Genomic DNA, 14,065 nt, shown 5'->3' with positions numbered 1-14,065 from the left:
ACATATGAAGAAGCAGCCTTCTGACTGTGTGAGCTCTTGGAGAGTCTACGTTACCAGTCTCTCCATACACCCTCCAGGTGTGTGGCAAAAGACTCTCACGATGTATGAAAAGCAGCAGAGAAAGATGCTTCTGTCCTGTGCAGTTTTGAGAGGATGGTGAAGCCCTGGGAGACAGACCCCTTGCCACCTCACCTTATCCCATATCATTTTTGTCTGTGCCTGAAAAGTTAACATGTGACACAGGTCTTCAGGATGGGTAGGTACCCCAACACTGGCCTGCGTGTCCAGATGACATTTTAGAACACCAAATTCTTTTGGTACTTGTCCCATACGGCTCTGAGAGGAAATCTGCACATTTCATACTTAAAGAGACTCTCACTGCTCAGTTACAAAAAAAGGACTGTATTAAACCAACTGCAAAGAAGTTATCAGTTTATTTTAAACCTTCCACAGAACACCATGAAGACAACAATTCCTTTTGCTTTGCTTTGCTTTGGAAAGAATAAAAATAATTTCCCTTTTACATAAATCAATTGGTAATCTGACAGCATTTAGAGAAGTGAAGAACTGAGAAAAATAATTTATGCATGCTAAATCGCTTCAGTCGTGTCTGACTCTGTGCGACCCCATGGACTGCAGCCCACCAGGCTCCACTGTCCACGGGATTCCCCAGACAAGAATACTGGATGGGTTGCCATTTCCTTCTCCAAAAATAATTTATACTTGGTTTCAAATTATTTTCAATATTAAAATGTAACAAAATACTTTAATTATGCTTTTTTTAATTAACAGAAACACTAACCTTTGACGAGTTACGTTGTTTCCAATCTGTTCTGGATCCGAAGTAAAAGAGTCTGAACTACTGTACCCATCTGCTGATAAATAGGATATATCCTATTTAATAATAATCATTTCTTTACTTTTTATTCTATATGCCCTAAACAGGTAACTGAATTATTGTTTCAAACCAGGGATATTCAAAGATTGGCCAACAGGTTAATGTTTCATCACTATATTACTAACCATAAAAGATTAGATATAAATCAAATAAATGGTGTACTTATACAACAAAATACTATGCACAGAGAGAAATGAAAATCTAGAAATGTTACCCATTTGATAATAGAGAAATATTCAAAATTAGTTACACAGAGGCAGGGCAGAAAATAGTACATATGCCACAATTTCATTTCATATAAAAATATAACATGCACAAAGTAAAGATTAAGCTTGACAATGAATGTTAATTATGGTCATTTGTGGAACAGTTGAGATTATAATTTGTATTTTCTTATTTTTGTTTATTACATTTCTACAAGTGTGAATAGTTTTTATAAAGAAAAAAATTCATTTTAAAGGATAAATTAGAAGCATTTTAAGTTAAAACGTGAACTTAAAAATTGTTAATGTAAATTTTAAAAAAATTGATAAAGGAAAAAACTGTGCTTAGACAATGATAAAACTTATGAAATTAAACAGAGGGTACCAATTTTTCACCTGAGGACATATTTTCAGTTTCCTCAAAATCTTATAAAGGAGCACAGAATCCCAGAATCAGACTAACAGTTATGAAACAATAAAGAAGTTTTAAAACAGAAACTCTAGGGATAATCTGAAGAAATACTACTAAATACCTTTCAAGAGTTATAAATTCAAGGGACTGGTTATTTGGTTTAGTTTCATTTCAAAGTGTATCCCGCTTCTTTTTCCTGTCAAATCACTGAGAAGTTTACTAATTGGTACAGGAATGATGCTAAAATTAAACACATTCTTATTTGGACGTTGTTAACAGGCATCTCAGACTGAACATGTCCAAAACTGAATTCCTACCCTTTCTTCCACAAATCTACTACAACAGACTTCTTCAGTTTCCAGTTGCTCTGGCTAACATCCCTTGAATTACCCTGATTCCCATGCACCTACCCCTCACATCCTGTATCACAAAGGTAAGCAAATCCTGTGGTCTTTTCCTACCAAAATCTAGCCAGAATCTGACCACTTCTTAGCACTTCTTACTGCTACCACCCTAGGCCAAGCCATCATCTTCTCTTGCCTGTATTACTATAACTGTTTCCTAAAACGGTCTTTCCCTGTTTGAATTCTTGCCTTTTTCTGGCCTATTACCAATATAGCAGCCAGAATGACCTTGTTAAAAAAGGAAAGTCAGGTTACATCACTTCTCCATTCAGAAACCTTCTAAATGGCATTTCATCTTTCTCGGTAGAAGTCAGTCTTATACTGCTCCCCAGTTACTATTCTCCCACATGCTAGTTCTAGTTCTGGTGTTTGTTAGCTGTTCCCAGTAGATATAAAGAAGGCATCTTCCCTAAACCAGGGCTCCATATTGGCTATTCCTTTGGCCTAAAATGTCCTTCCTTAAGACACTCATACAGTTAAATTCATCTCCTCCAAGTTCTAACTCAAATGCTGCTTTTTGGTAAGGCTTTCTTTGATCCCCTTACTTAAACTGTCACTCCCTCTCCCCTTTCACAGCTTAATTTTTATCCAGGGTGTTAACTATATACTAAGATACAAGTTATTTTTATTTTATTTTTCTGTTATCTCCCCTACAGAATGCAAGCTTCATAAGGGCAAAGAATTTTTTGTTTTGTTTACTGCTGAATACTCAGTGTCTAGAACAGAGCCTGACACATATTAATAGTATTCCATTAACAATGACTGAATGAACATGTACACAATTTCCTGTGAGAGGAAGAACGGAGTTAGTGGGGAACAGCTAGCTGAGAGGGATGGCCAACAGGAGGCTTGCCTTGAAGCAGGTGCCGTGGCAATAGGCATCCACTTATTAATACAGAGGGTACGCATCTTTAAAAGGATTGACTATTCCCTACATTATCCAGTGAAGATAATAGTAAATGGTTATATATTCAAATTATTCAGATGCTAAATGTAGACAAGGATAAGAGAAGATGGCAGAGGAGCAGGTGGAAGTGGAGTACACCTCTCTTCACAGATGCATCAGGAATACATCTTCAGATGCAGAAGATCTTGCAGAGCACCAGCTTAGAGTTAGTAGGAGTCCCTGACCACCGGAAAGGAATATACAGATCCACACAAAACTGGGTAGGACAAAGAAGGGAAGGGAAAAAGAGGAGGAGAGTTAGCACAACTGAACCTGTACCCAGCAGGTGAGGAAGTGGAAGAAGGAGTGATATCCCCATAGCAGGGCAATCGGTTGGGACAAAGGGGAAGCATCTGAGACTGTTGGAGAGTGAAGGAGCTGATCTGTGACAGTCTGAATGGAGTGAGACCCACACCGACAATCTGTGCCGTGGCCCTACATAGCCCAGGCAGGGACACAAGTCCACCAGAATGCAGAGCAGCTGGGAGCTGGAGCGTAAGCGCAATCCCAGGGCAAGGACTGCTGCTGACTTTGGGGAAACAGCCTGAAGGGATGCGAAGGAGGAGATCGCTGTGGGGAATGCCTTTGGAATAAAGTCAGGCAGCCATAGAAGCAGGGTGCTACTGCTGAGTCACACACAAGGAGCGGAACCATCACTTCTCTCCCTACAGGCTGGCATGAGCAGCTGAGTGACAGAGGAATACCCCAGAGAAGGTGGCCATTTAAGTGCCTGATATGCCAAGCAACAGAGAAGGACCCCAAATGCCAGATGCCAGAAGCTAGAAAAAGATTCTAACAGCACCATATCTCTTGTGCCCGTGGCTGCCAGCTTCCCTGCATACCTGGGGCCATCAGAGTCCCTGGGACCTAAGCAGTCATACCACCTCCACACCTGGTCCTCCCTGGGGCAGACCCAAGTCCTAGAAGGCAGCCTCAGGAACTAATTCTTGTAAATGACCCACAGGCAGAGGTGGGGATAATACCACAATTGAGCTCCAGGGGCAGAGTGGACAAGAAAGAGGGTTGAAAACCTTTTCACCAGCTATACGAGCTAGAGATTATATCCACATGATCAACTAGGCAGACTCTTATGTCTATGGAATGCACAGAAGGACGGGTGTATCCACAAAACAAAATGCCCTAGCTTTGACAGCTGTGGACACTGGAGGCAAGAACCTACAGGAATAGAACTAGATTAGAGTCTGTGCTGTCCCCACAGCTGGTCTCTAGACCAGCTCCCCCAACACTGGAGGGCTTCCTAGCAAGATGGAAGTGGACTGTGAATCACAGTAGGGGAAAGGATGCTGACAGTTGAGATCTGAGAAAAACATTTATTATTATTATTATTCTTATATTTTGATTTGTTCTGTAGTTGATTCTGGTTTTCTTTCCTCTGATGCTGTGCTTGTTGATTTTATTATTATTATATCTATTTAAGCTTTTGAGAATTTTTTAAAAACACATTTTATTTCCTTCATATACATCTATCTCTACATTGGCTTTTTGCAGATCTGTGGGGCTTTTTCTTTTTTGCTGTTGTTTCGTGTTGTTTCCTTCTTCTTTATTATATATAAATTATACATAATAAGATATATATGTTATTTATATATTCAGTTCAGTTCAGTCGCTCAGTCGTGCCCGACTCTTTGCGACCCCATGAATCGCAGCACGCCAGGCCTCCCTGTCCATCACAAACTCCCAGAGTCTACCCAAACTCATGTCCATCAAGTCGGTGATGCCATCCAGCCATCTCATCCCCTGTCGTCCCCTTCTCCTCCTGCCCCCAAACCCTCCCAGCGTCAGGATCTTTTCCAACGAGTCAACTCTGCATGAGGTGGCCAAAGTACTGGAGTTTCAGCTTCGGCATCAGTCCTTCCAATGAACACCCAGGACTGATCTCCTTCAGGGCGGACTGGTTGGATCTCCTTGCAGTCCAAGGGACGCTCAAGAGTCTTCTCCAACACCACAGTTCAAAAGCGTCAATTCTTCAGTACTCAGCTTTCTTCACAGTCCAACTCTCACATCCATACACGACCACTGGAAAAACCATAACTGTGACTAGACGGACCTTTGTTGGCAAAGTAATGCCTCTGCTTTTTAATATGCTATCTAGGTTGGTCATAACTTTCCTGACAAGGAGTAAGCATCTTTTAATTTCATGGCTGCAATCACCATCTGCAGTGATTTTGGAGCCCCAAAAAATAAAGTCTGACACTCTTTCCACTGTTTCCCCATCTTATTTGCCATGAAGTGATCGGACCAGATGCCATGATCTTAGTTTTCTGAATGTTGAGCTTTAAGCCAACTTTTTCACTCTCCTCTTTCACTTTCATCAAGAGGCTTTTTAGTTCCTCTTATATACATACAATATATACACTATTGTATACAATATATTCTTTTTATAGATATTGTATATACATATATATAGACTATACAATAAGATTATTATATTATTATGTATAAATTCTTTATTATATATAAATCTTTTTATATACTTTTCTATTTTTTCTTTCTTCTTTTCACCATGTTTGTCAGTTTGTTTGCTTTATTCCTCAGCTGGCTCTCTTCTTTGGTCTTGCTTTCTGTTTAGTTAGTGCTGTTTTTAATTTGTTGATATCACTTATGGTTTCCTTTGCTCACAGGGTCACTCTCTTGTACTTCATTTTCTTTGCACTATTTTGGTTTTGTGTGTGTATGTCCCTTTGTTTCTGTTACTATTTGTCTGATTTTCAATTTACCATTTGTCTGGGGTTCTTTTTTGTGTCTGTTTGTTTTAATCTCCTTTATTGCCATAACAAACAGCTTGTGGGATCCTGGTTCCTTGATGAGAGATTGGGCCTGAACCTCTGGGTTGGAAGCACTGAGTCCAGGACACTAGATGGCCAGAGAATTCCTGATCCCAGGGAGTATTAATTAGTGAGAACTCCCATGAAGGCCCCTTCCTGGATCTGAGACCTGGCACCACTCAACGGCTGGCAGCACCCAGCGAAGGGCACCTTACCCAAACAACAAGCAAGACCTTAAGAGGAGACAGGCTTCCCACAGACACCCCAACACACACCACTCACACAGGCCTGCTAGTTAGAGGGGGAAAAATACCTCCTCCCACCAGAAGGCAAGCACAAGTCCCTCCCAACACGCAGCCTACACAAACCACTGGACCAGCCTCACCCACTGATGGCAAGACCAAAAACAAGAGAGGATATGTCAAACACAGAAAGTTAGATACCATGAAAAAACAGAGAAATATTGTGCAAATTTAGAAACAAGGTAAAAACCCACAACACCAAATAAACAAAGAGGAAACAGGCCAACTACCTGAAAAAGAATTCAGAGTAATGATAGTAAAGATGATCCACAATCTCGGAAATAGAATGGAGAAAATGCAAGTCATTTAATACATTTAACAATGACCCAGAAGAAACAAAGAATAAACAGAGACAATTACTGAAATTAAAAATAAGCTACAGGGAATCAATAGCAGAACAACTGAAGCTGAAGAATGAACTGAAAGACAGAATAAGTGAAAATAACTACTGAAGAGCAGGATAATCACAAAAGAATGAGAAGAATTGGGGATAGTCTCAGAGACTGCTGGAATAATATTAAACTACCCACTCCAGTATTCTAGCCTGAAGAATTCCATGGACTGTGTTGTAAAATATTAAATACACCAACATTCAAGTTAAAGGATCCCAGAAGAAGAGAAAAAAGAAAGGGTCTGAGAAAATTTTTTAAGAGACTCTAGTTGAAAACTTGCCTAACATGTGAAAGGAAATAGCCAATCAAGTCCAAGAAGCACAGAGAGTTTCATAAAGGATAAATCCAAGGAGAATCATGCTGAGACACATATTAATCAAACTGACAAAAATTAAACACAAAGAAAAAATATTAAAAGCAGTAAGGGAAAAGCAACAAGTTACATACAAGGGAAACTCCATACAGTTAACAGCTGATCTTTCAATAGAAACTCTGCAGGCCAGAGGCAATGGCAGGATATATTTAAAGTAACAAAAGGGAAAAATCTACAACCAAGATTACACTACCCAGCAATAATCTCATTCAAAATTGATAGAGAAGTTAAAAGCTTTACAGATAAAAGTTAAGAGAATTTAGCACCACCAAAGCAGCTTTACAACAAATGCTAAAGAGACGTCTAAAGGCAAGAAACACAGGAGAAGGAGAACATGTAAACAATAAGAAAACGCCAACAGGAATACATGCATCAACAGTTACTTCAAATGTAAATGGAGTAAATGCTCCAACCAAAACACATAGACTGGCTGAATGGCTAAGAAAACAAGACCCGTATATAAGCTGTCTACAAGAGACCTACTTCAGACCTAGAGATATATATGGACTGAAAGTGAGAGGATGGAAGAAGATATACCATGCAAATGGAAACTGAAAGAAAGCTGGAGTAACTATTCTTATAGCAGACAAAATAGACCTTAATATAAAGGATGTTACAAAGAATAACAGGACACTACATGATGATCAAGGGATCAATCCAAGAAGACATAGCAATTGTAATATTTACACACCCAAAATAGGAGCATCTCAATACATAAGGCAAACACTAACAGTCATAAAAGGGGAAACTGACAGCAATACAATTAGTAGGGGACTTTAACATCCCACATACACCAATGGACAGGTCCTTAAAACAAAAAATTAATAAGGAAACATAAGCCTTCAATGACACATTTAGACCAGATGGATCTAACTGATATCTTTAGGACATTCCATCCAAATGCAGAGGAATAAGACTTCTCAACTGCACAAGGAACATTCTCCAGGGTAGATCACATCTTGGGTCATAAATCAAGCCTTGGTAAATTTAAGAGAACTGAAATTATATCAAGCCTCTTTTCTGACCACAGTGCTGTGAGACTAGATTATCAACTGCAGGGGAAAAAAGCTGTAAAAAACACAAACACATGGGGATTAAATAATACGTTTTTAAATAAGCAACAGGTTACTGAAGAAATAAAAGGGGAAATAAACAAATACCTAGAAAAACAAATGATAATGAAAACATGATGACTCAATACTTATGTGATGCTGCAAAAGCAGTTCTAAAAGAGAAGTTTATAGAAATAGAGTCCTACCTCAAGAAAAAAAAAAACACTGAATAGACAATCTAACCTTACACCTAAAGCAATTGGAAAAACAAGGAAAAAAATCTCAAAGTTAACAGAGGAAAGAAATCATAAAGATCAGAGCAGAAATAAGTAAAAAATAAAGGAAAGAATAGCAAAAATCAGTAAAACTAAAAGCTGGTTCTTCGAGTAGATGAACAAAATTGACAAATCATTAGCCAGACTCATCAAGAAAAAATGGAGAAGACTCAAATCAACAAAATTAGAAACGAAAAAGAAGAGATTACAACAGACAATGCAGAAATACAAAGGATCATAACAGACTATTACGAGCAACAATATGCCAATAAAATGGACAATCTGAAAGAAATGAACAGATACTTAGGAAAGTTCAACCTTCCAAGACTGAACCAGGAAGAAATTAAAATTCTGAACAAACCAATCACAAGCACTGAAATTGAAACTGTGATCAAAAATCTCCCAAAAAACAAAAGTCAGATGGCTTCACAGATGAATTATATCAAATGTTCTGAGAAGAGCTATCCTTCTCAAACTCTTCCAAAAATTGCAGAGGAAGGAACACTTTCAAACTCATTCTATGAGGTTACCATCATCCTGACACCAAAACCAGACAAGAAAATCACAAGAAAGAAAATTACAGTCCATATCACTGATGAATATACGGTGCAAAAATCCTCAACAAGATTCTAGCAAACACAATCCAGCAACACATTAAAAGGATCATACACCAAGATCAAATTGGGTTTATCCCAGGGATGCCAGACTTCTCCAATATATGCAAATCAATCAATGTGATACACCATATTAACAAATTAAAAGATAAAAATCATATGATAATCTCAACAGATGCAGAAAAAGCTTTTAACAAAATTCAGCACACAGTTATGATAAAACTTTCCAGAAAACTGGAATAGAAGGAACCTATCTCAAGTAATAAAGGTCATATATGATAAACCCACAGCAAACATTATTCTCAATGGTGAAAAATTGAAAGTATCTCCTTGAAGATCAAGAAGATGACAAGGGTGCCCACTCTCGCCACTATTATTAACAACATAGCTTTGGAAGTCCTAACCACGGCAATCAGAGAGGAAAAAGAAATAAAAGGAACCATACTGGAAAAGAAGAAGTAAAATTCTGTTTGCAGATGACATGATTCTCTACATACAAAACCCTAAAGATACCATCAGAAAGAGCTAATTGGTGAATTTAGTAAAGTCGCAGGATACAAAATTAATACACAGAAATCCTTTGCACTCCTATACACTAAGAATGAAAAATCAGAAAAAGAAATTAAGGAAACAATCCCATTCACCACTGCAACAAAAAGAATAAAACACCTAGGAATAAACCTACCTAAGGAAATGTAAAAGCAATATATGAAAAACTATTAAGACACTGACGAAGGAAGTCAAAGACAACATAAACAGATGGAGAGATATACCATGTTCTTTCTTGGACTGGAAAAATCAATATTGTGAAAATGATGATAGTACCCAAAACAATCTACAGATTCAAAGCAATCTTTATCAAATTACCAGTGATGTTTCTTACAGAACTAGAACAAAAAAAAATCCACAATTTGTACAGACACACAAAAGACCCTGAACAGCCAAAGCAAACCTGAGACAAAACGGCATTGGAGGGACCGCCCTCCCTGACTTCAGACGATGTTACAATGTACAGTCATCCAGGCATAGTGGTGCTGGCACAAAGACAGAAATACAAACCAACGGTATAAGACAGAAAGCCCAGAGATAAACCCACACACCTACAAGCAGGTGTGATAAAGGATGCAAGACTTTATCTTTGACAAAGGAGGCTAGACTATAGGATGAAAAGCCTTTTATCGAAAAGATAGTATCTTCAATAAGTGGGGCTGGGAAAACTGGACAGCTATGTGTAAAAGAAGGAATCAGAACACTTCCTAAAACCACACACAAAGATAAACTCAAAATGGATTAAAGAACTAAATGTAAGACCAGAAACTATAGAATTCTTAGAGGAAAACACAGGCAGAACACTCTTTGACATAAATCATATCAAGACCCACTATGACCCACCTCCTAGAGTAATGGAAATAAAAAGAAAAATATACAAATGAGACCTAATTAAACTTAAAAGCTTTGGCACAGCAAAGGGAAACCATAAACAGGATTTGAAGACAACCCTCAGAACGGGAGAAAATAACTGCAAATGAAGCAACTGATAAAGGATTAATCTCCAAAAGATACAAGCAACTCATGCAGCTCAGTATCAGAAAAACCAATAAACCAATCAAAAACCGAGCAGAAGACCTAAACATACATTTCTCCAAAGAAGACATACAGATGACTAGTAAACATATGAAAAATGCTCAACATCAATTATTATTAGAGAAATGCAATAAAAACTACAATGAGGTATCATTACCATACCAGTCATAATGGCCATCATCAAAAAATGTACAAAAAATGCTGGAGAGAATGTGGAAAAAAAGGAACCCTCTTGCACTCTTGGTGGGAATGCAAACTGATACAGCCACTATAGAGAACAGTACGGAGATTTCTTTAAAAACTAGTAATTAAGCTACCATGTGACCCAGCAATCCCACTACTGGGCATACGCCCTGAGAAAACCATAACTGAAAAAAGCACATGTATTGCAATGTTCACTGTAGACATAGAAGCAACCTAGATCTCTGTAGAAAGACGAGTGGATAAAGAAGTTGTGGTACAAATATACAATTGAATATTACTCAGTCATAACCTAGAATCATTTATACAGAGTGAAACAAGTCAGAAGGAGAAAAATATCATATATGAATGCATATATATGGAATTGAGAAAAATGGTATTGATGAACCTATTTGCAGGGCAGGAAAAGAGACTCAGAGATAGAGAACAGGTTTATGGACACAGTGTGGGCAGAAGAGGGTGGGAAGAATTGAGAGAGTAGCACTGAAATACAAACATTATCATATGTAAAACATACAGCTAATGGGAAGTTGCTGTATATCACAGGGAGTGTAACCTGGTGCTCTGTGATAACCTAGAGGGATGGGGTGGGATGGGGTGGGATGGGATGGGGTGGGAGGGAGGGAGGGGACATATGTATACCTATGAATGATTCATGTTGACACATGGCAGAAACCAACACACCACTGTAAAACAATTATCTTCCAATTAGAAATAAATTAATTAACAAATCTCACATGGAAGATGTAATTCTCTCTTTCACTTACCTACAGTATTTCCAGAAGCAAATTTCACTGATGAATTTATCTTATTTTCTTCTGAAAGGTCAGATGTTTTCACAAGCAATGGGCTAGTGGGATTAGTATGATCTAGGAGAGAATTAATAGGTAAACATACAAGATATAGGTACCTGAATTAATAAATTCATAAACCTCAGAGTATAAGACAAGACTTCATTTTAATACTCTGAAGAAGTAGCAAGTAAATCCGTGAAATATAAGACAAAGTAATATTTTAATAGGATAAATATAAACCTGTTTATATAGAATTTGTTATCTGCCACAACAGAAGATACCTTATAATGAAAAAATCAAGCTGCATGTTCATACATTGTTAATTTTATCCCTTACGGCAATTAGTTAAATAAAGCACCACAGAAACAACCGTAAAGTAATTAATTTATTGTTGTTAACCTACACAGAAAACAAATCTACTTTTGAGAGACCCTAACTAAAACATTTAATCTAAAATGAGGAGAAACTTCAAGAATTAAGGCAAAATAAACAATTTCAAAGACAAAATTCATTTTAACATATCAGTTAAAATTTGAACCCATTTGCAATGTAGATTTGTAACCATGATCATTAAAATACAGAGTATTAGAAAAGTCACGTTTTCCAAGTGTCCTTATCTAAAATTTTATAAATTAAATTCAATAATTTGCTTAAATTTAAAAATATACACATACACATAATACATATATTGCTGTAGAAAGTACTATGTTAAAAATAAGTAATTAGCAAAAGGAATCTGAACTCAGAATGATTGCATATTTTGGTTTGATGCTAACCTAAAATATTAACACAACACACTAAACTAAAAAACAACCCAGCAACAGTTTCCTTACCACTGCCAGTTCTTTTAAGTTCCATTTCCTGCATGTGGATTTTGCTTGGAGTCATACGAATGGGAACTGGATGAACAATAGCAGTATCCTACAGACAAATAGGAGGACATACAGAATTTGTATTAAAAATGTCAAGTAGATTACATGAAATAACCAAAACTAACAATACTTCAAAAACTAGTGGACAGAGTTCTCATTCAAACTAAGCTAAGCATGAAATTTTTTAATTAAAAATTCCATAAATATATTTAAAAAATCAAGCTTACTATATATGCTTAGGAATCTGATTTGTTTTATAAAAAGTACATTTTAACTTTGAATGATTAAAGATGTGAAGAAAAAATTGGTCTTACACACTTCACGACAATATTCAAAAGCAAACTGTGAAATGATATGAGAATCCAAAGACTGAGTAACAGATTGAACTCATTTTCACTAAACTGCTCAAGAAAACTTGACACTCTTCTTTTTCATGTATAAAACAAAGTTAATGAAATGCCCGTCATATTGTAACAGTAGGCACAATACATACTTTATATAGATTAGTTCCACAGAACTGTTTAAAATTCATGCATAAAACTTCCACAAAGGAATTCATTTTTTAAGTTAGGATAAGTAACACTCCTACTCTAATACTTAAACTTTTCATGACTATAATAAATCTGATAACCCTCAACTTAAGTCATGAGTGGCAAGGCTAGTTAGAGCAGTTAAGGAACTGGTAGAACAAATTTCTGAAAAGACTGAAAAGTGTACAAGGCGCCGTATGGCAGCCTCTCCAAATGGGAAGGAAGAGAGAAAGGTGCACATGGGAAGCCAGGCAGGCCTGGCTCTGGGAGCTGAGCCACCCAGGGGAGGAACCAGAACAGGATCAAGCAACTGGCTTAATGGCGACAGACCAGCTGACAAACACGGCCCCTTCTACGAGTAGCTACGTTCAGCTCCTTCTACGAGGAGCTGGCTCATATTTTGAATGTGCTGCTGCTAAAGACAACCTGAGATCCTTAAATTTTGAATAACTTGTAATGAGTTTATAATTTAGTATAAAGAATAATGACCTTTCAATTTAAGTTAGACACTGTTTTGGTGACAGTATTAGGTAACACCACAGAAAGTTGAGTTCTAACATACCATCTCCTGTTTTATAGGTCTCCTTGGCTAATTCTCATAATCTCTAAATTCAAACCATTAATAACAAATGAATTCCTTATTGCAATTCTATGGATAAATCCATTAACAGTAATTTCCTGTCCCCATACCAGTGAGACTCTGGACAGATAGTTATGTACTATCTAACAAAACTGAACTAACATTTCACCTACAACTCTAAAATTATAGTTATAAAAGATGAATATAATAGATGGATGAAAGTTTATAGATTTCTCACATAATAATGAGTCACACTCAGAAAGTTATTAACAATAACTCTAGATGTTGTTTGTTAATGGGAATAAAAAATATGGCTTCAAGAATAAATATTTTCTTAACTTACAATTTTAATAGCAGAAATAACTGCTAAGAACCAGAATTTAACATTCTAAGGCAAGATTAAAGGAGAAAGCAAGATATCTCATTATTCTAAACCCAAACAAACTAGGAAAAAACAAGCAAGGAAAACTTATTAGATACTTTAACTCATAATACTGATCTATTACGTATTCTGTGTGTATGTTTATAAAGTCAGATTTATAAAATTTGTAACAGAAATATTAAATAGCCTTTTCATGTATTTCCCATACAAAAAACAGAAGTCATATTAATGACCCTAAGAAAAGAAAATCATGAAATCTTCTAGAATGAATATTCTCTAAATAATCTGCCTAAGTTTCTGTACTAATAAATCAATTTTCTGTTGCTATGAGCCTACAACAGCTTTACCCCACCAGATCCCGCTACTAGCAGGGCAAGGCAGTTCCTGGGAGAGGTTTACAGAGATGACCAGGCCTAACCTCAGACTGGTGGACTGGAAGCTTGGTTTTTGACTATAACGTGCAGT

General features: G+C 37.0%; 1 protein-coding gene across 11 annotated transcripts in view; it reads right to left on the bottom strand.

Annotated features, from left to right (window-relative positions):
* Positions 1–14,065, bottom strand: part of REPS1 (RALBP1 associated Eps domain containing 1) — an 87,542-nt gene that overhangs the window by 10,048 nt on the left and 63,429 nt on the right. For 8 of the 11 annotated variants that reach the window (XM_020903530.2, XM_020903535.2, XM_020903532.2 and 5 more), the window contains 3 exons: positions 12,070–12,157; positions 11,210–11,311; positions 803–875 (listed from right to left, as the gene is read on the bottom strand). In XM_020903530.2, coding sequence (XP_020759189.2) covers positions 803–875; positions 11,210–11,311; positions 12,070–12,157 — 263 coding nt within the window. The remainder of the gene's footprint in view (positions 1–802; positions 876–11,209; positions 11,312–12,069; positions 12,158–14,065) is intronic. The other 3 variants (XM_020903531.2, XM_020903533.2, XM_020903537.2) reach the window with 1 other exon arrangement.

This window comes from Odocoileus virginianus, chromosome 34 (genome assembly GCF_023699985.2).
Source record: "Odocoileus virginianus isolate 20LAN1187 ecotype Illinois chromosome 34, Ovbor_1.2, whole genome shotgun sequence".
NCBI lineage: Eukaryota > Metazoa > Chordata > Mammalia > Artiodactyla > Cervidae > Odocoileus > Odocoileus virginianus.
This window is presented reverse-complemented; position numbering and strand designations above follow the sequence as displayed.